Source organism: Podarcis gaigeae, assembly GCF_964106915.1.
Source record: "Podarcis gaigeae genome assembly, chromosome: 11".
NCBI lineage: Eukaryota > Metazoa > Chordata > Lepidosauria > Squamata > Lacertidae > Podarcis > Podarcis gaigeae.
In genome coordinates this window covers 65,101,611-65,128,944 of record NC_139687.1, presented here as the reverse complement: position 1 = coordinate 65,128,944, position 27,334 = coordinate 65,101,611, and the positions used below count along the sequence as shown (strand labels likewise).

The 27,334-nt window shown below is 49.9% G+C and overlaps 3 protein-coding genes and 1 pseudogene across 5 annotated transcripts in view; 1 reads left to right on the top strand and 3 right to left on the bottom strand.

Annotated features, from left to right (window-relative positions):
• LOC310827144 (uncharacterized protein) overlaps positions 1-27,334 on the bottom strand; it is a 91,705-nt gene that overhangs the window by 34,851 nt on the left and 29,520 nt on the right. The window lies entirely within an intron of this gene.
• LOC310827187 (FANCD2 opposite strand protein pseudogene) lies at positions 1,562-2,534 on the bottom strand (annotated as a pseudogene). The gene has a single exon. The product of its transcript is annotated as an FANCD2 opposite strand protein pseudogene (transcript).
• MRPL17 (mitochondrial ribosomal protein L17) lies at positions 4,155-6,048 on the top strand. Its single transcript, XM_083702987.1, has 3 exons — positions 4,155-4,388; positions 4,946-5,014; positions 5,102-6,048. Exons 1-3 carry the CDS (start codon positions 4,215-4,217, stop codon positions 5,384-5,386), a joined length of 528 nt encoding a protein of 175 aa, XP_083559113.1. The 5' UTR covers positions 4,155-4,214; the 3' UTR covers positions 5,387-6,048.
• ARHGEF39 (Rho guanine nucleotide exchange factor 39) lies at positions 6,329-19,140 on the bottom strand. 2 transcript variants are annotated; one of them, XM_083702916.1, is made up of 10 exons: positions 19,096-19,140; positions 15,912-16,060; positions 13,206-13,300; positions 11,248-11,368; positions 10,846-10,964; positions 10,579-10,649; positions 10,283-10,411; positions 8,388-8,617; positions 7,865-7,953; positions 6,329-7,515 (listed from the first exon to the last, which is right to left on the bottom strand). In XM_083702916.1, the coding sequence occupies exons 2-10, from the start codon at positions 16,047-16,049 to the stop codon at positions 7,482-7,484; spliced, it is 1,026 nt and encodes a 341-aa protein (XP_083559042.1). In that variant the 5' UTR covers positions 16,050-16,060; positions 19,096-19,140; the 3' UTR covers positions 6,329-7,481. The 2 variants fall into 2 exon arrangements, with proteins under 2 accessions (XP_083559042.1, XP_083559041.1); XM_083702915.1 differs by lacking the exon at positions 19,096-19,140 and adding an exon at positions 16,355-16,441.

Here is a 27,334-nt window from a genome sequence, read left to right as displayed (position 1 = left end):
ATTGTCCCTCACTTCTAATCCCAATGGACCTCCATGGCAGAGGTGGCTGTAAGGGCGTGTTCTGCAATATCAGATGCTCTAGTGTTGTTCTATCTGGACGTATAGGGTGGGATTTAACTGACGAGTCCTGTCAGTGGAAGCCCAATGCAAAGATTTCCACTTGTGCAATGGAGCGTTCTACTCTCCCTCCACCTCACGTGCCCTTCCCCTACATTCACCCACCAGTTTCCCAGCATAACTCAACTTTTAACTTCCAAGCACATAGAGCCAATGGCTTTCTCCTCAGCAACTGAATAATTGCAACCCATGTGGATTAGAATCCTACAAAAGTGAGCAATAACTACATTAGCTGTAATTCAGAATTCAAAAGCCCCATTCCCATTAGACATGTGGCATTAACATCCCATTTCCCCATTCCAAATGGGCAAGCATCCTGGCATATCCATAATGGTATGCTGCTTATCCAGCAGGATGGAGGCCTGGGGGGTCTTGGGCAGTCCTAGGTAGCAGGCTGGCCTATGGCAGGGAGGGAGGATTAATGCCCACCAGTCGCCACCCTCCACAGAGGGGTTCTTGCTGCCAGATAGCAACCAACCCCAGGACAGCTCATTCCTCTAACTGCATCTCAGTCACCCACTCTGAGTGCTTAAAGAGTTCCAAGTCCAAAGCGTAGATATGGCAGGGGGCATCACTGAATTTGGACAAGCAGCTTTAGGAATTGAAGGGGGCTAATGTAGCCCCAGATGCTGAAACAAGAACCCAACCACAGTCCAAACTTTTGTCCTAAATAAACCAGCACCAATCCCCTGAGTACTCTAACTGCAGGGAAGGAGGGGAATAGCTCCAGGTGGTAGCCCCCTGCCAACTTTCAAAAGGGCTCAAGCACCTCTCCCTGACTGATTGGAGGGGCTTGTGAGTAGCTGGTTAAGTGCCACTGGTCAATCAAGGCCCACCTGAGCCACAACCTTAGACCTCCATTTGTGGGGCTTTTGTTATTCCATCCTTGCTGTGTTGTGTGGGGGTGACTGGGGGACGGTCTAGTGCTTCTAGTTATACATAAATTATCTAGAGGAAGAGTGAGTTGGCAAAACTGGCAGATGACACAGGGGATAATTCACCATCAAAATATTTCTGCACTTGATTAGCTGAGGAAGGTTGGCAGATGAGTTTTCGTAGCCAAAGGTTATATCTATCTATCTATATATGCTCAAAAACTCCTCCACCAAACATGTCTGTGTGGTCTTCAGTTCCACATATTATCCTTTGTTGGCTAATGAATATTTGAACTAATTTTACAATTGTTTTTCATTTTCATTCAGTAGAGCAGAATGTTTCTCCAGTGCTGAAAATTTAAAGTCTCTCTGCTTCACAAATAGGTTTCCGCTTCCATTTTAAAATATTTTCCCTACAGGCTTCATTTAGCACGTTGAAAACAAGAGGTTGGCAGCTTTTGGGGAAATAATCTTCTTTACTCTTAAGGATGTACAAATTATATTAAACCTACATGTCTCTGAATATCATAAATCAATGAGAAAGAGGGAAAATTCAAGTTAGATCCAAATTCCACTGCTCTTGAACTATTTATTTTTATACTCTTTTGGTATCTGACCTGCTCCTTCCATTGAAGAGCCATTCATACTGCAAGGGTGATAGCTTCAGAGTTTCTATAGAACCCTTTGTCTGTTCTTCTTTGTGGGGGATCAAAGGCCATATGGTGGACTCTGCAAACTGAGAAGTGTGTCCCTCCGTGGACTGACACCTTATAGTCTGACACTGGTAACCAAGTTTTGTTTCTCAATGGGAGGAACATGACTGAGAAATAGAGGCTGCTGGTTCTTTGGGGAGCAAGGAAATAGGCCAGCCTGCTGGGGCCCATGTACAGGGATCTGCTAAGGTGCCACATAGCCATGACCCTTCTGAGTCAGGAAAGTTTCTCAGCGGGAATGTTGCAGGGCAAAAGCACATTTCTTGTAGACAGCATAGAGAAGAAGGATGGCTCGCAGCATCTGTCGGCACATGGCCATAGCCACGCGCACTTGTGGCTCCTGGAGTCCACGGGGCCAGCGCTGGCGGGGACTTATGACTTGACTGAAGGCCGAGGGCTCAGAAACCCTGAGAGAGCCAGTCCAGCGTGGGGGCTGTGCTGTCACGAGGTGTCCAAAGACAGAGTCAAGCCCTGAGAGGCGCACGACCTGTGGCCTGTGCACACTGCTGGAGCGCCCCCTTGTCTCTCCTGCGGCTCCAGGAGGTTGCAGCTGCCCTGCCCCCGTCTTTGCACCAGGCTCTAACACCAGGCTAAGTCCCTGGAAGCAAAGCTGCACTTCCAGGTCAGCTGCTGCTGGGCTCTGCCCACTTCGGAAGGGGTGCTTGGTGCCAACAGACCGGGCACCCCTCAGCCATTGCAGGGACTCATCAAGAGGAGACCAGGGTGCCCAAAGCTGGTACCCACCAGCCATGCTCAGTGCCAGCAGGCGTCCATCCCTCTGTACTGCCCAGGTTCCAGGTGCATCTTTCCTCTACCCAGCGCCCTTGGTAACCTATTGTGAGCACAGTCAACCTAGAACTCTCCAACCAAGGCAACATTCCAGAACATCCTCATTCCCCAGGACGGTGTTTCCTGCAGGAGCTGTGTGTCCGTTATAAGAAATTATCTTCAGCCAAATGAAAATAGGTATAATAAATGATACTTATAAAGTATAAAGTTACTTTATCCTTTCCCAGCAGTGAAAGAGCTCTGACGGCTTCACAGCGCCATCTACTGTATCTATAATGAATAACACCAATTCACAATGTCAATCCACTCCATTCAGTGAATGAGGGCTCATTCATTAAAGCTGTCAAATGGTGTTTCCCCCCCCCCCCCACACACACACATTGCATGATGCCCTTCCGTGATCTACATAGTACGTATATAAGTCAAAGAACCGGGTACAGGTAAAACAATAAAGTTTATTATTTACACAAGAAATAAGATGATAATTTAAGTCTATACATTCTATATATACATTCTTCTCTCAAACCCATATAGACCTTCCCAAGGGGCTCTATACCGGACCCCAGAAATGAGATGATTTTTTTTCTTACAACATGTCTATAGTTTTCTCTCACACATTCACAGAAACACTGAATCAATTGTAGAGTTGGAAGGGACCCCCGGGATCACCTAGTCCAACCCCCCTGCAATGAAGGAATCATAACTAAAGCATCCCTGACAGGGGGCCGACTGACCTCTGCTTAAAAACCTCAAAGGTATTAAGAGTCAAAATAGGATGGTAGGCAGCATAAGTGAACAGAGTCAAATCTCTTGAAAATAATTTGATAATTGTCCAAAACCACAGCAGAAATGTGTGCCGCTGGCATAGGCATTAGTCGTTTAGTCGTGCCCGACTCTTTGTGACCCCCCTGGACCAGAGCACTCCAGGCACTCCTGTCTTCCACTGCCTCCCAGTCAAACTCATGCTGGTAGCTTCAAGAACAATGTCCCACCATCTCGTCCCCTTCTCCTTGTGCCCTCCATCTTTCCCAACATCAGGCTCTTTTCCAGGGAGTCTTCTCTTCTCATGCGGTGGCCAAAGTCTTGGAGCCTCAGCTTCAGGATCTGTCCTTCCAGTGAGCACTCAGGGCAGATTTCCTTCAGAATGGACAGGTTGGATCTTCTTGCAGTCCATGGGACTCTCCAGAGTCTCCTCCAGCACCAGAATTCCGAAGCATCCATTTTTCGGCGATCAGCCTTCTTGATGGTCCAGCTCTCACTTCCATGCATCCCTACTGGGAAAACCAGAGCTTGAACTACACGGACCTTTGTCGGCCAGGTGATGTCTCTGCTTTTTGGCTTGGGCATCGCCAGGATTTATTCTGGAGGGGAGCAGGCATTGCACTGGGGGCTTCAGAATCGAGTTCCTGCATCGCAACTGGTCGGGTATTCTCATGCATTTGCCGCCTGCTCGACCAGCAGAATCCTCAAAGCAGCCCGGGAAGCCGGCGGCGCCCGTTCCCGTCGGGGCGAAGGAGGCGGCCCGGGCGAGGCCGAGCAGGAGGCCGGGGCCCCGCCTCTTCCTCTCTCCGCGCCGCCTCGAGCCCTGACGTCACGGGGCGGGACTTCCGCCGCCGGGAACACCGGCCAATGACAGCGAGGCCGGGCGGGGCCGCCTCCCTCTCGCCCGCGGGCCACGTGACCGAGGGCGCTTCCGGCGTGGGCGCTCGGTGGCTCCGCGATGCGTCTCTCGGCGTCGGCGTGGATCAAGCATGGGCGCGTCTACCGGCGCCTCGGCCTGGGGCCCCGCTCGCGCCTCGACCTGCTGCGGAACCTCGTCACGGCCCTGGTGCGCCACGAGCGGATCGAGGCCCCTCGCGGGCGCGCCGACGAGATGCGCTTCTACGCCGAACACGTGAGAGGGGCGGGCGGGAGCGGTGCACGTCGGAACGCGAGAGCCTCGTAGACACGCGTCCAGGCGGGCGGGCAGGCGCGCAGCAGAGAAATGCCCGTGAAATGCCCTCCGCGTGCGCGCGGCCGTGAAAAAGCAAATCCCTTCCTGGGGACCGTTAGCAAAATGAAACTGCCATGAGGCAAACCTCTGGCGCGGCCGCGTCCTCAAAAGGGTTATTGCCGAGTTAGGAAAGGGCTAAGGATCAAGGGGGTGGAGGGACTTGCCTATGAGGAAAGGGGGCAGCGCCCCTCCCTTTCTCATAACAGTCCAACTTGTGGGCGTCCAGTGAAGCTGCAGGTTGGGAGATTCAGGGCAGGTGTACATCGTTCAACCTTGGAACTCCCTGCCACAGGAGGCAGTGATGGCCTGAATGGCTTTAAAAGGAGGACTGGACAAAGTCCCCGATAGATAGCTCCTAGCCGGGATGGCTCTGCTGTTCCTCCACAGCTGGATCCCTTTGGCCGGATCTAGTAGGCTGTTCTTACCTTGACATCCTCTCCTCTCTCTCCTCCCTTCAGCTGATCAACTATGCCAAGCGTGGGGACACGGACCCCCAAGCAATGCGCATGGCCGACTTCTGGTTGACGGTGAGGCTGCATCCCTTCTGGGGGGGGGAGGGTCTCCTGCCAGCTCTGCCCCCACTGAGCCCCCCTCTTTTGCCTCCCCCACCCCAGGAGAAGGATCTCCTGCACAAGCTCTTCAAGGTGCTGGCTCCTCGCTTCCAGGCACACTCCAGCAACTACACACGCCTGCTGCGGATCCCCAACCGGGAGAACCTGGACCGTGCTGAGATGGCCGTCATTGAGTACAAGGGGAACCCGTTCCCGCCCCTCCTGCGCCCAAAGCGCGACAGCGAGAAGACGCTGGTGAATCAGCTGCTGAAGGGCTTCCGGGAGGATGCCCTGAGGGCGGCGGAAGCTCCACTCCAGGGGAGCCCATCTGAGGGCACGGCAGTGTAGACAGAAGGACAGACACTACTTCTTCCCCTTCTCTTGTCACTTGGAAGCCTGCCTACGGCCTCACCTTGATGTTGGGGAGAGGAGCTGCATTTCTTTGGGTTTTTTGGGACCACCTCCCTGCTTTCATCTACTTTGCTATGCAGGTTACTAGTTTTCTCTTGGGACTGGAAACTTGAAAAAAGAGCAGCTCTCTTACCTTCATGCACACAGAAATAAACGACAGCAGCCGTGGGGCAAATGCCTTGGTTTCTCTGAATTCTCTTTGTGCTGCTTGCAGCCGAGTGTTGGTGCTTGGTGACATATCTGGCCTGCAGTGGCACCAGCGGAGCCAGGAGCAGGTGACTTACTAGGTGGTTAAGTTGGGGAGGGAGAAAACCTTATGCTGGAGTGCTCTCGCAATTTAAGACAGCCATTCTCAAACTTGTGTCCCCAGATGCCATAATCACTATTTAGCAGAACCAGTGGTCAGGGATGATGGGAGTTATAGTGCAACATCTGGGGACACAAGCTTGAGAAAGGCTGCTTTAGGAACACAAAAGTGCCGCCTAGCAACTGGAGCCACTGTTTGAAAACCAACCTTTGCATTTAACTAGTAACTTCCACTGGATCATTTCTGTAAATCCCAGATCTCCCCTCTCATTAAAAGTCTTTTATTAAAAGAAGTACATCGCTTTGCTTTTTCACTTATTTTGCCCCAACATCAGAAAGAGCTTGCTGACAGTAAGAGCTGTTCGACAGTGGCACAGATTCCCTCGTGAGGTTAGGGTCTGTCCTTCCTTGGAGGTTTTAAAGCAGAGATTGGGTGACCATCTGCCAGGGACTCGGTAGCTCTGATTCCTACATTGCAGGGGGTTGGACTAGATGACTTTTGGGGTCCCTTCCAACTCTACAGTTAAATGGTTCTATGACATTTTAAACAACTCACATTGCTACATTTCCAGCTGAGGTTAAAAGATAGGTTTTAATACACCAAAATCTCAAAGAAAGTATATTAAAGCTACACAAAACTTGAACACTGGTAACACAAAAACCATAATCTCAAAATATATTTTGTGATGGCAATGTAAAAATGGTTATCATTGCAATTATAAATGTCAGGAGTGAGTAGAGCATACTTCAGCCAATTCTTTGTGGAATCTGTTGCCTTATGGAGATGCATTTTACTTGGGTGGTCACACAGAGGGCAAGTAGAGAGAGGAGGGGCAGCTTCCCATCTCCTGAGAAACCTTGGGCTGCATTGTGTCCAATCCCAGGTCCACACAGATATCCCTTGGCAGAGAAGCGGAGGCCATCCTTAAGAACAGGAACTTCCTAAAGTTGCTTAAGGCCAGCGTGAAGAACCTTTTTCTCTTGGGGTCTCCCCTTTTCTGCCTTGCTGAGGGACGCAGGTTCCTGACCCCTGGCTTAAGACATCACAGTGCTTGCTGACATCACAGACTTTAATCACTTTGCGGAGACCACAGTGTACATCAGATTCTTCAAGGGATTTTGTTTCTTAGTAGTAGAGAATAAACAGGGAGCAGCAGCTGCACAGGATACACCACTCAGGCATCATGCCTTCAGCATCTTCATCATGCCAAACGGACCCACGGGGGGTTTTGGCCCCAGAAGCAGTCTAATGTTAAGAATTCTAAAAGGATTGTCATTTTTTATACAGTCATGAAGGTAAAATGCAGATTTTAAAAGGTCACAGCTCGTTCAAGCCAAGGGAAACTTGCACCTTTTGTTCCCAGCCATCTTGGAGTGAGACTGCTGATGCAGCTCAAGCCAGATGGACGTTTGGCTCCTTCACCTGACTATGCTTAAGGCTCAGGTGCCTCTGCAGCCTGAATAGGCAGAGTGGCCTTGCAGGTAGCAGCTCCAATGAACAGGCCAATTCTGGACATCTTGCGGGTCTCCAGGTAGAGTCAAGGGGAAGCAAAATCAAGGATGGGCCAGCGCTAGGTCAGGTTGGGCCTTGGGCTGCAGCTTCCAAAGAAGGGAAATGGTGGCTTTGGTAACCAGTGGTTTCTATGTAGCCCGCACAGCCGTTGGCACCCACTGGCCTGGTCCTGGCTTGTCCGGCCCCAGCAGGAGGGGGCCCTGTGCAGGTCCTCTATTCAGCAGGAGGGGAGTCCATCTGCAGCTGCCTGTAGGTGGAAGAAGAAGAAGAAGAAGAGTTTGGATTTGATATCCCGCCTTTCACTCCCCTTCAGGAGTCTCAAAGCGGCTAACAATCTCCTTTCCCTTCCTCCCCCACAACAAGCACTCTGTGAGGTGAGTGGGGCTGAGAGACTTCACAGAAGTGTGACTGGCCCAAGGTCACCCAGCAGCTGCATGTGGAGGAGCGGAGACACGAACCCGGTTCCCCAGATTATGTGACTGCCGCTCTTAACCACTACACCACACTGGTTCTCAAAGGGAAGGAGGTGAATTCTGGATCTCAATAAACACAAGCCTAGCAATGTCTCCACAGCAGAGGGGTGGGGTGTAGCCTACCTGACAGCAGTCAACAGGGTCTGGTGCCATTCATGGAAGTCCTCCTGATTACACGACATCAGCAGCAACGTCCTGTGGGGGAAGGAGACCTGGAAGAAGGGAAGCATTGCTGGGAGATGGCAAGCTCTTGGGCTAAGGCAGGAGGTTGGGCCACAGAAATGGCCCAGGTAAAGGTGGTCCAGGACTTCCTTCTCAAGGCAGCCCATGACGGGGGGGGGGGGTGCTTAGAGGCCTGCCAGAAGCCCTTTGTGGCAGAGCAGCAGCCCCCCATCCCCACCCATTTCTTGGACCTTTGGGTGTTTGTTCCTGTGTGCGCACGCAAACACACACCCCAGCAGCTCCCCTTTGTTGTTACAGCAGACTTGCTTCAGCCAGCTTGTTGCCTCTCTGCCCCTTGCACCTGCCCTGATGCTGCTGCCACAGGATTTACCCAGCAGGCCAGGTGTGGACCCCCCAAGTGAGGTGGTCGGGACAAGGGCTTCCTACACCAAGGCAGAATTTGCTGGGTTTGGGAAGAACTTACACTGAGCAGCCCCCCTTGGCTCTGCGTGTGACCGAAGACTTTCTGCACCGTGCCATGCCTGAGAGGGAGAACGGCCTGGCAGGCAAACTTGTGTGCGTTCCAGGGGTGGAGCGGGTGGCAGGGCTTGGTCACCAGCAAGATGTCGGAGAAGAGGAAGAACATCCGGCGCTGCAGCTCCTCCCCCTTGGGGGGCACCACCGATAGCCAGCCTTCCCGGAGAAACCAGCGCCCTGTGACAAAATGTGGGGCCACAGAGGCCAATTGGGGTGTTGGGACTGCTGGAGTCAGACAACCTCCCCAGACCCACTGAGGGCGGCAGCTCCCTGACAGGCCGGGACCCTGTTGGGCCTGTAAGCTGCTCTCATGGCCTTTTCAGCCATCAATGCATGGCTCGGTCTTGATGAGACTCTGCCCTCTTTCTCCCCAGCATGGAGGAGGTTTGCTACTGTCACACTGGAGGAATCTGCTGAGATTACCAGGCTCCCCTACTTCACAGGGTGGTTGTGAGGATAAAAGGGGGACAGGGAGAACCACGTATGTCGCCTTGTATTCCTTGGAGAAAAGGTGGAACACAAAGGCAAAACCAACAATAGCCAGAGCACAGGTTGACTTGCACACCAGCCCTTCCAGGGCGGCATAAGGGCTTCTCACTCCCGACTGGCCCTTGCAGGGACCTGGTGACCCTTCGCCTGAGTATCTTTCCCTGTCTCTTGAGTTTCCCTCCAGCATTTCATCTGTGACAAAACTGGCTAGGAGGTCCTTAGCCACAGAGAACAGGGAGAGGAAGGACAAGGGAAAGGGGCAAGCCCACCCACCCCTATGCACTGGGGTGGATAAAGCCTGGAGGTGGGAGCCGCAAGGGTGCAGAGCAGCCCTGTGCACGCAGGATGTGGCTGCGGATGCCTCACTGCCAGCCTGGAAAGCCCTTTCATGGTAAGAGAACCAAAGCGAAGGTTTGTAAGTCACAACAAATAAAAGCCCAAAATAGTCTTGCGTTCTGAGGCTGGCATGTGAGTCACCCTTAGAGTAGGAGTTGCCAGGATCCCTAACATGGAATCCTAGGACTGCAGAGTTGGAAGGCGCCCAGTCATCTAGTCCAGCCCCTGAAATGCAGGAGTCACAGCTGCCTGAAGCCTCCCAAGCAATGCTGGATTGAGGAGCATCCCAAACCTGCAAATCCACGGGGAGCTCCTCTGTCCTCAGCGGCCTAGCAAGCGGACAGTGGCTGTGCTGCCTTGCAGCGCCAGTACCAGGAACCAACTCCTGTGCCACCCTGCAGTTCCAATGCTGCCCTTCAGAGCCCCCCCCCCATGACGCCCTGTGGTCCACCCAATGCAACTTGTGCTCTATGCCCAATGCAATGCCCCTCTCCTTGTGCTGATGGTGGTGGGACTCTGTCGCTAAGGGCTGCTCCATGGCTGCTTGTCTTGTGAGGAGCTGAGCAGCATCCTTGATGCTGTTGCTCTTGCCTAGCTCAAAGGCCATTCCATTTCAGGTGAGGCGACTGCTCTCCCCACTGAATTATCCTTTTAAACTAAGCAGCAAAGCATTGGGAGAATTGCCTTAATCAGTGCAGAAGGAGGAGGTGGAATGATGGAGTCCAGGCAGAGGAAATGGGGGCTGAGCAAGGACGAGAAATGGGCGGTGGGAGTCTTTGGGGTGGAATCGCCAGAGACCACTCTGGCTCTAGCAAATGATCTCTGCTCCAGTTGCCAGAAATGTCCAGCCCCAGGAGCTGCCCGTCAGCTGCATCCCAGAGCAACACAAGCATGAACCCAAAGTGTCCTGTAGGGCCACGTTTGAGGAGCAAAGATAGGTGGTTAACCAGCCGAAGGGTGGCTTCTTTGCTGCCTGCCCTGCCTCTTTGTCTCCTGTTACCAAAGCAGAGGACCCACCTGGAGCCAGAATCCGGGTCTTCTGTCCCTTAAGCAGCTTCTGAACCCGGCGCATCTGGTTGGCATTGTCACGGCAACGAGATATTTCCTGGACTCGGTGATATGCCTCAGAGACAGACTTCAGAACTCCTGCAAGGACCACAACATCACCTGAGACAAGGCACACACCCACACCCAGGGGAAGTAGTTTGGAGCCTCTGTGGCTCAAGGGAGTTAATATTATTTACTTGATTCCCCTCCCCCCCCCGCCCTTCAGCAAGTCCCCCAGGCTGCTCACAGAAAAGTTAATATCCTACCTGTCAGCTGCTTAAAGTCAGAGCTTTCTGGGTGGGTATTTCCTACCAAATCCTTCAGCAAGTGCCTGTACCTGCCAAAGAGAGGGGGCACTGTCAGATGGGGTGGGGAAGGAGGGGCAGGTGCACACCTTCCGGCTCAGCCCTCCAGCAGCCTCCTCCCTGGGGCTGAGGGGGTGCAGCCAGGCTGTGGAGCCCCAGTGGGGCCAGCTGAGCAGCCCCTCCCAGATGCGATGAGCACAGCATCCTCCTGCAGAGGCGGCCACCTACCGAGAGAGCCTCTGGAGGGGCAGCGGGAGCAGCTGTTCCAGGCAAAGGCCCCCAAACTCTGGCCGGGACTCCTGGAGCTTCTTGAAGCGGGAAAAGGGTTTGTTCTTCCGCACCTGCCTCTGGAAGGGCAAGAGAGGAGAAGCAGGAGTCACGAGCTGACCTGCCACCCACTCCCCACCCCAGGGCATCACAGAATTGTAGAGATGGAGGGGCTCCAAGAGGCATCTAGCCCCGCCCCCTGCAAGACCGGAATCACAGCTAAAACATCACTGACACGTCTTGATCAGCAAAGGGCAGGAAAAGGCTCCAGGCCTGGGGGGGGGGGGGCTGGGTGCCCAGAGCAGCGACCTGCAAGATTCCTGCTCAAAGGGTGTGACGGGGACAGAAAAAGGAAACAGGTACCTCCAAGGTGCTCTGGGCCTTTCCCAGGTTTTCAGCATAGCAGACGTAGAGAACCAGCTGGTGGCAGAAACCCTCCAAGCCAAGCCCCAAGCGGCCTCCCTCCAGATGGAAAAGCAGAGTCCTGGGTGCAAAGCGGGAGAGGGCTCCTTGAATCAAGGGGTTTGTGGGGGGCAATGCCACTTTACCCGTATTGCCTGACACTGGCGCTCCCCCTTGCTCCCCCCTCCCCAGCCTCCATAAGGAGCCATATGAGAGGTGGGTGCAGGACTATCCACGACACTTGTGGCTAGTGGCATATCCTGCCTTGGAGGGGAGCTCACAGGGATTCAGAGGTAGGCTCTGTTCTGCACCAAGGGGGGGGGGGGTCGGGTTTGATATCTCAACACAGGACAAAGCGTCCTCCTGCCCAAAGGAATACTATTCAGCTGTAGATGTCAGGACGATTCACAACATAAAAACACAACATAAAAACACAAATACATAATAAAAATATGAGCAAAAAGAGCACCAGGTGTCAATCAGTCAAAGGCCTGGTTGAAGAGGGACGTTTTCACCTGGCGCCTAAAGGTGTATAATGAAGGTGCCAGCCGAACCTCCCCGGGGAGAGCATTCCACAAATGGGGAGCCACTGCAGAAAAGACCCGTTTTTGTGTTGCCACCCTCTGGACCTCTCATGGAGGAGGCGCACAAGGAGGTACACTCAGTGGATGATCTCAGGATCTGGGTAGCTTCATATGGAATATTTTCAGCACATTGTTTACATGTGAGTTTTGCACAGTGCTAAAATTAGGGCTGGGTGATCTCTGGTTTTCAACATCAGGCTATATCAGCAGCTAACCATCGTGATATACTGGTATCTCATGATGTCTGAAGTAAGGCGGGGTGGCTGGGCTGTGGCAGGAGGGAAGATTTTTGCTGCATGATCTCCATGCTCTTTCTTAGAGCACCAGGTTGTCCTTCCCAACAATGTGCACAATCGAGGCGCCTGGGCTGGGTAGGATGGGAGGGAGCAGAAGAAGTGACCAGGAGAAGGAAGGAAGGAAGGAAGGAAGGAAGGAAGGAAGGAAGGAAGGAAGGAAGGAAGGAAGGAAGGATCGCACCTCCTGGGCTGGCAGAGCTCTTTGCCATCCTTCCCAGCCACATGCAGGATCACTTCACCTAGGCTGAGGATGCTGGGCTGGCAGCACTCAGCTGTCCTTCCCAGCACAATTGTGGTGCCTCGGCTGGAAGGAAGGAAGGAAGGAAGGAAGGAAGGAAGGAAGGAAGGAAGACAGGCAGGCAGGCAGGCAGGCAAGCAGGCAGTGGTGTTTCTTAAAGCACCAACACTGCAGTTAAGGGGAGGTGCTGAGGCTGACTTCTCAAATTTTTCACAATTATATTGCCCTCTGGAATTTTGAAGGCTGTTTACAGTGAATTGCTGGGTCAAATATTGCAATGTGGGCTTCAAACCGGATTTGAACTATGTATTGGTACATCGCACAGGCCTAGCTAAGATGTTGTCCCAAAGGCCAAAATCCAGCCAGGGGCAGCGGTTGTCCCAAATATCTGAGGAGACAACTGACTCCCCCAATTTCCTTTACAGATCCATGTCTGTCATTTGAGAGCCTACTATAGTCCACACATATCAGGTTGAGAGGCAGCATTGTGGTTCTTGCAAAGAGGACTTCCAAGTGTCTGTTTAGTCTGATTGAAATAAAATCTGAAAATTTAAGAGGGTGCAATCGCCTCCATCATAAAGCTAACCCCTAAACCCAGCTCCCATTTACCCCCACCCATATTAAACAGTCAGGAGGTGTCTCAGTGTACTGAGGTCCTGTAAGTTTGGAAAATGTGGGCTACAGAACCAGACAGGATACAGAGCAGGAAGTTAGAGGAAAACTCTCAGAGCCCACTGCCACCACCCAACAGACCCATGCTACCCCACCTATCAACAAAGGCTCCCGCGGTGGGTCCCTTACCGGCTGGCAGAGCAGATGGACTCCAAGCACCCGAAGATAGCCTCCTGATCCGCTGGCTTCAAGGTCCCTTTGGCCTTCAGGATGGCCACAAAGTACTAACAAGAGACATGCAAAGCAGTTACTCCTCCCCAGATACAAAGACTTTTCTAACTAACCTAACCCTTGACTGGATATCTGCATGTTCAGGTCACAATCAAGGGGGAACATTGCTACATACTGTAAATGACGGCATCCTACAGCAGTTGGTGATGTGACTGACCAGAGGGGTGACTATGCTGGACTTCATCTTGAAGTGGGGCCCACAGCTTGGTGTGAGATGTGCTGTTGAACCAACCAGTGACATCAGCCAGAGTGCTGCCCAACGTTAAGTGGGCAAGTGTCAAGAAAGTATGGCACCTTTACATTGGACTTCAAAAGAGATAACTACTGATACGGAAGGAAAGGGGGGGGTACCTTCCCTGATGACCTCGACAGCGCCCAACTCTGCCCTGACCCCTCAGCCCCCACACTGTTACACAAGCACCACACTATACCCCTTGGCCTTATAAAATAATATCCTTTCCTTCTATATACGGGCGAAATAAGCCCTTCTTTCTTAAGCCTTCCTTTCGCCCTATTTCTAACATGGGTAGACCGTATCGAGCCGTATTCTCCATTGACTATAATGGCCGTGCTTTAGCCAATCAGGACCATGCATTCCCCTGCAGGAGCTAGCTCAGGGAGCTCTTGCACGCCTCATTTAACCTCCTGACAAGCTGTTGACAGCGCTGCGAGAACAATGGAACCGAAACCAGTGACCTTGTAAAACTGTCAAAGTCTTGCTACAATGTATCCATTTTATTTCCGCTTTTGATCTTCAATATACACTTGACCGGCAAAGCGCTGAGACTTTAAAAATCAATATAAAATCAACCAAAGCACCGATTTTCTCCATCTTGGCGTCGTTCTGCTCAATTCCCTCTGGACTCCATGATGCTACCCCTACCTCCATGATCCCCAGAGTGACAGGTCACGTACACAGGAAGACCTTAATCCTGTCAGATCGTTCTGCCAAACCCTTCCTCCGGGCAATACCAGGTGGCAGACGATGCTTATCTGAACCATTGTCTTGCCATCACCTGCAATCAGGAAACGTTTATCTATGCATATCTTTCACTCTGCATATTTCCCCCTCCCTTCCTTAAAATGCTAATCCGTGTAACCCCACCTTTCTGTAATATATTCGTGATGTAATCCGTGAAACCCAACCTTCCCATAATGTATTCATGACGTTTATTGCACTGTATTCTGGGACTTGGAGGGAACTTTTAAAAGTTTATGTCGCCCCATTCTCGGGGTTCAATTCCATCTTGAACCTGTTGCGCAATAAACCTTGGATCTCCGCATATTGCTCCTGTGTCTGGCTGAGCTCATTTTCTTCCGCTAGGACCCGCGGACCTCGTCCGACGAGCCGGGTGGCAAGGGTAACTCCGCTCCCGGAATTTTCCGTAACACTACCCAAAAGAGAGGAGTCTGGTAAGAAGGAAGTTGAACAAGAAAATGATGGTGGCCAGATTTACCCAGAATGCTTGTGGGTCATTCAAAGCCACAGCAATAGCAGTTCAGTTAGAACACAGTAGAGGGCAGAAAGGCCTCCTTTAGAAAATGGAAGGCCTGTCCAAACAAGGACCACAAAAAGGAAAGTCAACTTGGGCCAAAGAAATGCAAGCAGACAATCAGGGATGCAAGGGGGGGGAGGGGAATACGAAAGAAAGAGAATTTGAAGAGCCAACTGCTAGAAGCAAAGGCCCACAAAACCATTTCAATACATTATTGTACGGCCAACCAATGAAGCGGAGTGTTGGAAAACTCAAAGCTAAAAAAAAAGAAAACCCTTCTTCATACTGATATATCACAATGTCTGAAATAAGGATGGAACTATGTAGAGGTGAACAGTAGGGTTGGGAGATATCTGGTTTTCAACACTGTGATATATCACCAGCTAAACAAAGCAATATACTGACATATCCCCATGTCTGAAATAAGGATGGGGCTTTGTAGAGGCATTGGCTGCCTTCACAGTTTTCCCCACATTGTGATTTTTGCATTATGGTTCACAATATATCGCCAAGTCAAAAATTATGAAACCGTTATCATGATATGGACATTAAACTGGTTTTGGATAATATATATCACCCAGCCCCATTGATGGTGATTAACTGCAGTGGCTACGTTCCACCTCCACTGTCGTGGGCAGTTTGTCTCTGAACAATATCAGTTGCTGGGACTCCTAAGTTGGGAGAGCATGGCTGTTGCACTCTGAGCCTGCTAACGGATTTCCCATTTGGGACATCTGGTTGGTCACTATGAGACGGGGCTGGACTAGGTGGGCCCACTTGGGCCTGATCCAGCTGCAGCTGCAATGCTCTGCTTATGTTCTTAGGAGCCCTGCCAGAACCAAGAGAAGGCTGCAGTGCTCAGGGCTTGATTGAGGGTGGTGAGAATCTGCCTTCTCCTTTCTGCTCCTCCTTCCTCTGGTCTCTCTCCCTGCACCATTTGGCTGCTAACAGCAACAAAGAAAAAGCAGCACATCACTGAAAAAAGTGAGCCAGGAAGCCGGCTCAGCTTGCTCCTTCAAGAAAGAGCTGGGAGCAGAATGGTACCCTTAGTCCCGCACAGTATCTGAGCTCAGAGAAAGGCCCAGGGCCCTGCAGCCCAGCTTCTCACCGTGGCTACCAAGCCCAGCTGCTCCAGGTACTGCTGCTCTGTTTCCACCAGTTCCTTAGCCGTCCGACAGCGCTTCCTCTCCCACCGGGCTCTCTGCTCCTCCACCGGGTGGCAGCTGCTCCCAAGGATGCTGGTCATTGTGTGTTTTCCTTAGGGAGAAAAAGGGAAGCCTTGAAAAGAAAGTTGCTCCAGCCAGCCCATACTAAGGATCATTAGGAAAGGGACTGGGAATAAAACTTCAGATATGATAACGATGTCTGTATAGGAACTCTCTCCTAAGAGGAAATGCTGCAACATTAGGTACTTTCTAGTTTAGAGAAAAGGTAAGCAAAAGTGGGCAGGGCATGATAGAAGTTAAAAGATAATGCAAGGGATGGAGAACATAAGAAGAACCTGCAAAACCCACAAGCAGGACATGAGCACAACAGCAGGACTCTCCTCACCTGCAATTCCCAGCACCTGGTATTGTCAGAGCCCTACCACCTGCAGCCTTCCAGCTTGCTCCCCAGCTCTTCCTCCTTCCCTGATCTTAAGCCTGCACAAGGTCAAGAGTAGGAGTCAGGGACAAATTGTGGACAAGATGGATTGTTTCAAGAAGTGGCAGAAAGATATTTCTAGATTTGTCTGGCAGGGCAAGAAGCCCAGAATAAAATTTAAGATATTAACTGATGCAAAGGAAAGGGATGGATTTGCCCTGCCAGACTTTAAACTTTACTATGAATCAGCAGCATTCTGCTGGTTGAAAGACTGGCTGCTTCTTAAGAACACAGACATTTTGGATTTAGAAGGTTTTAACAATGTTTTTGGGTGGCATGCATATTTGTGGTATGACAAGGTTAAAGCACATAAAGCATTTAAAAACCATATTGTCAGGAAAGCACTGTTTAACGTTTGGATAAGGCATAAAGATCTATTGGAAAATAAAACCCCAAGGTGGTTGTCCCCAATGGAAGCAAAAGCTCAGAAAAAGCTCAATATGGAGGCCAAATGGCCGAAATATTGGGAAATTTTGGAACAAGAAGGAGATAGACTGAAACTGCAGAGTTTTGAGAAACTAAAAAATAAAGTGTGAGATTGGCTTCATTACTATCAGATAATGGAGGCATATAATTTGGATAGGAAAATTGGCTTCCAGGTGGAAAAATCAAAATTAGAAACAGAACTGTTAGAACCCAAAACTAAGATTTTGTCAAAGATGTATAACTTGCTGCTGAAATGGAACACTCAGGATGAAACGGTTAAATCTGCTATGATTAAAAGGGCACAAGATGTTGGACATAACATTATGTTTGCTGACTGGGAACAGTTATGGACCACAGGTATGAAGTTTACTGCATGTAATGCCTTAAGAGAGAATATTATGAAAATGATTTACAGGTGGTACATGACCCCAGTCAAGCTTGCAAAAAATTATCATTTGCCCGATAATAAATGTTGGAAATGCAAAGAAAATGAAGGTACATTCTTTCACCTTTGGTGGACGTGCCCAAGGATTAAGGCTTTATGGGAAATGATTTACAATGAAATGAAAAATGTATTTAAATATACCTTCCTGAAGAAACCAGAGGCCTTTCTCCTGGGCATGGTCGGCCAATTGGTGCCAAAGAAGGATAGAACTTTCTTTATGTATGCTACAACAGCAGTCCTCATTGCAAAGTACTGGAAGACACAGGATCTACCCACTCTGGAAGAATGGCAGATGAAGGGGATAGACTATATGGGACTGGCAGAAATGACCGGCAGAATCCGAGACCAGGGAGAAGAGTCAGCGGAAGAAGATTGGAAGAAATTTAAAGACTATTTACAGAAACACTGTAAAATTAATGAATGCTAGAATGATGTTGGATAGAAATTAAGTGGTTTCTAGCGGTAATATTTTAAGAGAATAGGGGGGAAAAAGGTTCAGAAGCAGGTTAAAACTTATTGATAAGGATTTGCTGAATTAACAATTTGAATTGGAATACAAAAAAGGGAGGTATGAGGAGGTCTGGGAAACAAGTCAATGGAAAGTAAGTTCTGGAAACTTTGTGTGTTTTTTAATTATTCTTATTTTTGTACTTTTGTTATTTGTTATTTGTTTTTTTGTATTAATATTGAAAACCTTAATAAATATCTTATAAAAAAAAAAAGAGTAGGAGTCAGGGACAAAGCTCCCGTATTATAATTTGGGGCCTTCCATTGAAGCAGACTGCTGGAAGCCTCAGGACACACAAAACGAACTTTGTCACATGGCACATAGTTACACTATGGAACTGGCTCTCACAGGAGGCAGTGATGGCCAGCAACTTTAATAGAGGATCAAAAGAGGATTAGACAAATTCCTGGAGGAGAGCTGGACTTTTTGTAGATACTATCCTTGATGACTGTGCTGCCTTGCTTGCGGGCTTCTCATGAGTCACCTGGCAGCCCCTGTGAGAACAAGAGCAAGAGCAGGACTCTTAGGTGGCCCCTGAGCAGTGCAAGGACCTGATCCTTGGTTCTTCACCAGGCACTATGCAGAATCAGCACAAGCCAGTGTGCGGCCCTTTGGCACACAGGTCAGACACAAGCACACAGCAGATGGAACCACAGTCCATTGTTATTCAAAGCACTACCAATGAGCATAATGCAGAATAACAGGGGGAAGAACATGGCTTGGGAGAAATGCCGGGCTGCGAGGGTCCCTGCCTTGAGCTCAGAGGAAGCGCACCAGCCTTGCACGAGGCCCTGGCAGCAGCTTCCCCCACCGGGTCAGAAGGCCCAAGCCAGCCCAGAAAGCCTTTCTCCGGAGGTTGGCGGCAACGTGGAACCGGGAGGCCCTGCTCCAAATCCAGTCAGCCACGAACCTCGCTGTTAAATGGGGAGGTGGGGGCAGGGGAAAGGTGGGGGCAAAGGCGAGCGAACCCCGCTCTTGCCCGGCTTCCCCGGGGTCCCCGCAGCCCTTGCTCGGCAGCCCTTCGGAAATGGGGCCGCTTCGCTCCTGCCTGACTCCCTTCCGGGGACCCCGAGAGCCCAGCCGACTCCGGTCTACTCGGAAGCAAGTCCGACCATAAGCGGAGTCCGCATGGCGGCTGCGTGGCGTGGGGGTGGGAAGCCCCCGAGGGAGCGGGAGATCCAGGGGGGCTGGGGGTCCCCCGGCCCGGCCACGCTCAGCGGAACCAAGGGGGTCCGGGGAAGCCCCCTGCCGGCCTGGCCGCTCCCCTACCTTGCTGCGTCCAGCGGCGCCCGCCAAGCGTTCAAACGGCCAGCTAGTCCGGCCCCTTCCGGGCGGGCGGGCGGGCGGGGCTGAAGTCGGGGGGCGGACTCGGGGGTCGCCCGAAGGGGAGAGCGGCTCTTGGTACACAGTGGATGCCTCCCCTTCTCCGCCCCCATAGGATTGCCCGGCAATTGTTCTTCTTTCTTTTTTAATCATAACTGTATTCGTAGAATACAGTTTGATGGGACCCGAGGGTCGCCTAGTCCAAGAGCCTGCAATGCAGGAATCTCAGCTGAAGAATTTCTTTCAGATGGCCATCTCTGCTTCAAAACCTCCCGTGAAGGAGAGTCCATCACCTCCTGAGGGAGGGAGACTGGTCCACTGTCGAAGAGGTAAAAGGGAAAGGGAAAGGACCCCTGGACAGTTAAGTCCAGGCAAAGGCGACTGGAGTTGCCACGATGGCGTTTGTTCCCAGGCAGCTTTCCGGGTCATGTGGCCAGCAGGACTGAACCGCTTCTGGCCAACGGGACACCGGGGCTGCCGCAGCAGCGCCTGGTATGCTTTCGAACTGCTAGGTTGACTGAGATAGCTCCTTCTGTCAGAAAGTTCTTCCTGATGTTTCATCAGGCTCTAGCTGATCAAGTCCTACACTGCAGAGCAGAAGAAAGCAAGCTTGCTCCATCTTCCATGTGACTGCCCTTGAGATATTTGGAGATGTCTATCATATCTCCTCAGTCTCCTCTCCTCCAGGCTAAACATACCCAGCTCCCTCAACCACTCCTCATAAGGCTTGGTTTTCAGACCCTTGATCATCTTGGTTGCCCTCCTCTGTACATGTTCCAGCTTGTCAATATCCTCCTTAAATTGAGGCTCCCAAAACAGGACACAGGACTCAGAATGTGGTCTGAGCAAAGCAGAATGGAGTGGTACTATGACTTCTCTTGAACAGAATACTATACTTCTGTTGATGCAGCCTAGAACAGCATTAACTTTATTTGCTGCTGCATCACACTGCTGTGTGGTCCTAGATCCTTCTCACTACTAGTAAGCCTGGTGTCCCCCGTCCTATATTTGTGCATCTCATAGGAGCCAACTCCTACGGGCTGTGAGGGCTTTGGACCCACAATAAAATGTTTGAGGGGGCTGGGCCCCCACAAATTTGATGGACATTCCTATTCAAATGGAGTGTGTGCACTGCATCATGTGATTGATTATGTGGGGCAGGCCTTACCTGGGCCCCTACAATATTTTATTCAGGTTGGCACCCCTGGTGCATCTGGTTCTTCCTGCCTTAGTGCAGGAACATTGGTCTCTGTTGAAACTCACTCTTAGTTTGCACCCAGTTCTCCAATCTGTAAAGGTCATTTTGAATCCTGATTCTGTCTTCTGCGGCATTGGCTACCCCTCCCAGTTTAGTGCCATCTGCAAATTTGATGAGCATCCCCTCAATTCCTTCATCCAAGTCATGTATAAAGATGTTAAACAACAACGGGCCTAGGAAACTCACAAACAGAACCTGAGCAGTGGAGCCCCCTCCCCACCAGTGGGATTCTGGCATTCAGTAGCTTGAGAGCCTCCAGGCATTGCTGAGGTCCTCTGGAAAGGCCTGAGGTCAAGCAAGCTGCTGCCAAGTCAGCTTCCTCTCCTTCCCGACCTTCCCAAGGAGCCGAAGCAGGTCTTTCCTGCCCTCCTTCCTGGTTTCCAGCCCATCTCACCTTTGCTTTGTATTGATCTTCGTCCTGCCTTATTGGCCAGCCCTTCCCTCTTCATAGGATCAAGGTTGCATCCAAATAAGATTGGTTTTTTGAAGGGGGAAACAAAAACATGATTAAAAATAAATATATTGGCAATGCAGATTTATTTATTTAGCATTCCAATTTCTCTCTGCCCAGGGATGGTTGTTGCAGCTGGCAGAGCCACGTGTCACTGATGCCACCCAGGCCTCCAATGATAAATGTGGGTCAAAGAGAAGCCCCAGGCTCCCCACCTGCTCTTTCAAAGGGAGCACAGCTCTTTCCAGGACACGCTTTGCACCCAGTTCCAGGGCCTGAGAGCCGCCAGTCCACAACACCTCTGCCTTGTCAGGATTCAGTCACCGTTTATTGGCCCTCACCCAGATATACCTATGGCAGGTACAGGTACTGAACAGATAATGAAATGTCATTGGGGGGGGGGACAAGTGGCAAACAAGCATTGCATAATACAGACACATGGATCCAATAAAATATGGAGTAACCTTTGATTTATTTTTATCTATTATACAAAATGTATATGCTGTTTAATTGTAACAAAACCTCTAAGTGGTTTACAAGAAATCATTAAAGTCACTTCAGGCATTCAGGATCATTTTGCTATTTGTCCCTGTGGGGTCAGAGGCGGCAGCAAGTGTTGGGTCTCCTCCTCCTCTGCTTTCTTCCTTTGATCAGTAGCGTTTCTTAACCATCAACTGACCTCAGAGGCTTTTAACTGCATGGCAATGCTGAGGATGAACAAAATTAAGTAATTTTTGCAAGATAGCCTATTAGCCTAATGAAAATATTTTCAATGTGACAGGCTTTGACATTTTGTGTCATTTTATTTGAACCATTTCAGAAAATCCTAAATTCCCTTGCTCAAAAGCATCTTTTACCACTGGGATCAGTGGAATGGTAGTTTTCTAAAATGTGTGACCCTTCTGGGCAATGGTGTTGCATCCTTATTTGGCACCCAGAGAGCGCCAGGCCAACAGACGCCACCAGGCCAGCCCTCGCTGCCAATGCTGCTAGGCATGTGCAAACAGGTGTGGAGGGTTCACGGAGCCCATGCACCAGCTCAGCCCTGGGCACTGGAGCCAAGCGGGGGTCCTAGCCACCCATGCAGGGTGGCTAGGGATGTGGTGGCAAGGCCAAGCCGGGCTCCAGGGCTCAGAGACCCCCGGCAGCAGGCAGGGCAGGGGAGTGATCCTTGGGGGGGGGGGCTGGTCTGGCTTCCATCCTGTAAAAATCATGCGCCCAGGGCTCTGCTCCCACCCACGCCCACCCCACTACACCCATGCTTCTGCAGTTTGTGTGAAAATGGCAAGCATGCGGACAGATGGGTTATGCCAATCACATGTGCTCCTGGGTTCCTCACCAAAGACTCCTGAGTAAGCCATGGAATATGAGGCGGGGGTTCTGTTCCCCTTCCCAGCCAGGACTAGACCTTTGCTTTCTGATGTGGTTCCTTCTGACCAAGAACCACTCTGGTCACTCTTCTGTCTTCAGCATGTCCTGGAACTGCAGGCAACCACTCTTGCATTGCCACACAAGCTCAATGTCCCAGTAACTACATCATTGCTTGCTTAGCTCCCTATTTTCTGTGCTTATAACCTATTTTCTTTGCTAAAGTGGTTATCTTTGTCCCCAGGGCTTTCTGAGCCTCTCTTCTAGGCCTTGAAATGCTGCTGAAAGGAGTGAGGTGGTGATGGACTTCAGGGGTGATCCTGGAAACTACAGGCTGCTCAGCTTAATGTATAACTTGAGAAAATTGGTGTAAAGTATTGTTAAGGATAAAATAACTAAGCACATAGAAGAACAAGCCCTACTGAATCAAAGCCAGCATGGCTTCTGCAAGGGAAAGTCCTGTTCCATTAATCTATTTGGGTTATTTGGGAGTGTCAACAAGCATAAAGATAAAAGTGACCTGGCTGACATGGTGCACTTGGACTTTAAAAAACCTTAAAAACTTAAAAAAACTTTCAACAAGCCAAAGACTTGTGAGTAAGCTTAGCAGCCACCGACTAAGAACCAATGAGGTCCCCTTGTAGATCAGGAATTCGTTGTTGCAGAAAGAAGAGAGTAGGAGCAGTGGCGAAGCTGCATGCCCCAGCACTGGGGGCAGAGTGTGCATCCTGGGGACGAGGTGCTGCCTGTGGGGCCGTGACACCAGGCGCGGTGTGGGGGGTGCGCAGCACGTGTCCGGGGGGGGGCTGCTGCGATGGTACCTCCCTCCCTGATGGTGCTGGTGTCGGTGCACTCCCCCTGCCCCCCTGTTCCTCTGCCAGTGAGTAGGAATAAATGGACAGTACTCCAAATGGAGAGAAGCAAACAGTGGAGTCCCCAAAGGTAAAAGGTAAAGATAATAGACCACTGGACAGTTAAGTCCAGTCAAAGGCAACTATGGGGTGCAGTGCTCATCTCGCTTTTCAGGCTGAGGGAGCTGGCGTTTGTCCATAGACAGCTTTCCAGGTCATGTGACCAGCATGAGTAAATTGCTGCTGGCACACGGAGGACTGTGACAAGTGACAGAGCGCATGGAAACTGGCGTGTGCTTTTTTACTTGTTCATAAATGAGTAACAGTACTGGAGTCCTGTGTCCAGTTCTGAGCAGCACATTTTAAGAAGGATATTGACAAACTGGAAGGTGTGCAGAGGAGGGCAACCAAGATGATCAAGGGTCTAGACACCAAGCATTATAGGAGCAGTTTAAAGAGCTGGGTATGTTTAGCCTTGAAAAGAGGAGACACAACAGCCATCTTCAAATATCTGAAGGGCTGTCACATGGAAGTTGGAATGAGTTTATTTTCTGCTGTTCTGGAGGGTATAACTCACCAATGGATTCAAGGCACAATAAAGGAGGTTCCAACTAAACAGGAAAAACTTTCTGATGGTAATAGCTGTTCAGCAGTGGAACAGACTCCCTCAGGAGATTGTGGACTCTCCTTCCTTGGAGGTTTTTAAGCACATGTTGGATGATCAGCTGCCAGGTGGGGCAGAAGTAAGTGGCCAGGTTGCTCACTGAGGCAGGTTAATCTACCTCTCATTTAAATCAGAACCAGTGAAAGTCTGTGTGAGTGTCTGGAGGCGGTTGGAGGATGGATGGCGGCTAACGGAATGAAGTTGAATCCCAGCAAGACAGAAGACTGTTTCTAAGGGGCAGGGGACTCCCTGGTCCTGAATGGTATAACTGTGTCCTTGAAGTACCAGGTGTGCAGCCTGGAGGTCATTTTGGACTCACAGCTGTCCATGGAGGCGCAGGTCAATTCTGTGTCTAGGGCAGCTGTCTACCAGCTGACTGAGACCCCACCTGCCTGCAGACTATCTCTCCGGAGTGGTGCATGCTCTGGTTATCTCCCGTTTGGACTACTGCAATGCGCTCTACGTGGGGGTCCCTTTGAAGGTGACCTGGAAAGTACAATTAATCCAGAATGTGGCAGCTAGACTGGTGACTGGAAGTGGCTGCCAGGACCATATAACACTGGTCCTAAAGGATCTTCACTGCCTCACAGGACTTTTCTGAGCACAGTTCAACGTGTTGATGCTGACCTTTAAATCCCTAAATGGTCTCAGCCCTATATACTTGAACGAGTGTCTCCACCCCCATCTTCCAGCCCAGACACTGAGGTCCAGCTCTGACGATCTTCTGGCAGTTCCCTCACTGAGAGAAGTGAAGTTACAGGGAACCAGGCAGAAGACCTTCTCAGCAATGACACCTTTCCTGTGGAATGGCCTCCCATCAGATGTCAAGGAGATAAAAGAGCTACACAACTTTTAGAAGACATCTGAAGGCAGCCCTGTATCAGGAAGTTCTTAATGTTTGACATTTTATCATTGTTTTTATGTGTTGAAAGCCAGCCAGAGTGGTTAGGGCAATCCAGCCAGATGGGCAGGCTATAAATTATTATTAGTAGTATGAAGAAGAAGAAGAAGAAGAAGAAGAAGAAGAAGAAGAAGAAGAAGGAGGAGGAGGAGGAGGTGGTGACACCTGGCTTGAGAGCAGTACATGTGAAAAGGATCTAGGAGTCTTGGTTGAGCACAAACTTGCAATGGGCACCCGCATGGCCCCACAGTATGCCAACATCTTCATGGCAGATTTAGAACGTTTCCTAAACTCCTACCCACTCAAACCTCTCTTGTACCTGCGATACATTGACGATATTTTTATCATCTGGACACATGGTCAACAGACCCTGGACACCTTCCACCAGAAATTCAATGATTTTCACCCCACAATCAACCTAACAATGAATCAATCTATGCAAGAAATACATTTTTTGGACACTACTATAAAAATACAGGATGGGCGCATAGACACCACCTTATACCGTAAATCAACTGACCGACAAACATATCTACATGCCTCTAGCTACCATCCCAAACATACCAAACAGTCCATTGTATATAGCCAGGCACTACGTTACAGCCGCATCTGTTCCAATTCTACAGACAGAGACTCTCACCTAAGAGATCTACAGCAAACCTTTTTAGAACTAAAATACCCAGCAGATGAAGTTAGACAACAGATCAACAGAGCCAGACTGATACCCAGAGAGAACTTGCTGCAAGACAGACCCAAAAAAGAAAATAACAGAACACCTCTAGTCATCACATACAGCTCCCAAGTTAAAACAGTACAACACATCATCAGAGATCTACAACCTCTCCTGGACAATGACAGTTCTCTTTCTCGAGCTCTGGGAGGAAGACCTTTCATTGCCTACAGACAGCCACCCAATCTTAAACAACTCCTAACCCACAATAATACTACAACCAGACCTAACACGGACACTGGCACCAGAGCCTGCAATAAACCCAGATGCCAACTTTGCTGCCACATACACCCGGACAACACCATTACTGGCCCCAACAACATCACACATACCATCTCGGACTATTTAATTGCTCATCGTCTAACATTGTGTATGCCATCAAATGCCAACAGTGTCCTTCAGCTCTCTATATTGGACAAACAGGCCAGACCTTACGCCAAAGAATAAAACGGACATAAATCTGACATCAGGAATCACAAGACAGAGAAACCAGTAGGAGAACACTTCAATCTCCCAGGACATTCTATACAAGATCTCAAAGTAGCTGTTTTACTACAAAGGAATTTCAGAAATAGACTGGAAAGAGAAGCTGCTGAATTGCGGACTTCCGGTCGGCGCCAGCGATTAATGGCGGACTTCTCCCGGAGCTCTGAGAGAAGTCTGCTTCGCGGGTTCGGGTCCCGTCTGCTACGGCAAAGCGGGGACCCCTAAAATCGCAGGCAGCGAAGCCTGCGAGCAAGGAGGCTCGGCGGATGCCTTAAGGGTCTCCCCAAACCGTGGAGGAGCCTTTTTAAAGGCTTCGGAACGGTGCGGGGGGGAGCGCGGCACTGAGAGCTGTCACCCAGCCCACGGAGCGAAGCCGCATCGCCATTATCGGAGAGCGCTGATTTCTTCCGGCAATTGGACTTAAAAACAACTACTCGTGAGTAGGATTAAAAAGCTTAATTTGACTTAATTGGACTTAAGAATTGCATGAATTCCGTCACGGGAAAAGGTACAAAAAGGAAGTCTGCCTTTCCCGATCTGTAGATATAGCGAAAGCAAAGAGACTGCTAAACTGTAACCTTTGAAGACTGCATATTGTTTAAGTGTAACTCATTGACAAGGAGCAAGATTTAAACCCCCCACTTAACTGGCAGGAGCGGTGGGGATAACTTTTGTTGAAAATCCATTACCTGCATGAAAGAGGAAAGGAAATAATACCCACTGTCTTTGTATCCTGAGGGAGGACTGCCTTGAAAGGGGTAAAGACCACTGAACTGAGGAATAACTTTGTAAACTTTACTGAACTTTGTGGAAAGATACTGAACTTTGTGGAAAGATACTGCATTGGAGGACTGTCTCTTAAAAAAAATTGTTACATGTCTGCAATTATTTAGAAAGGAGCTGGGACTACGGCTTTTCTCTCTTTGAAAAGAACTGGGGGGGATCTGTAAAAAGTATCCTTATATTAAAAGTGAAGTTGGGAATTTTCCCCCCTAGAGGAGACTTTGTTACTTTTTGAAACAACTAAGCTACTAGAAGCCCAGCCAGTGGAAATTTCCTATTGAAAACAAATTCTCTAGCGTGGGACTGACCTTGACTGGGCATGATAGTGGCATGGCAAATGATAAAGGAAAAATAGAACCATTCCAGGAGAAAAGTCTTAGATCCGGCAGACACTACAGAGTTGATACTTCACAGCAAAGGAGGGCCTCACTGACAGGAGCAGCTGCTGCCTCACAAATAAAATCTAAAACTATGTCATCAGAAGATGTTTTAACTAAAGCACTGGAAAAAATAAACCAATCTTTGGAACTTCTTACGAAGCAAGGGAGTGATACAAGTAAACAAGTTGCAGAAACAAATAAAAATGTAGCTGAAATTTCAGCAAAACTTGATTTGAATACCTCAACCATAAAAGAATTGGGAGCACAAGTTAATTTAAATGCTCAAAACATAGAGAAATTATTGGAAGAATCA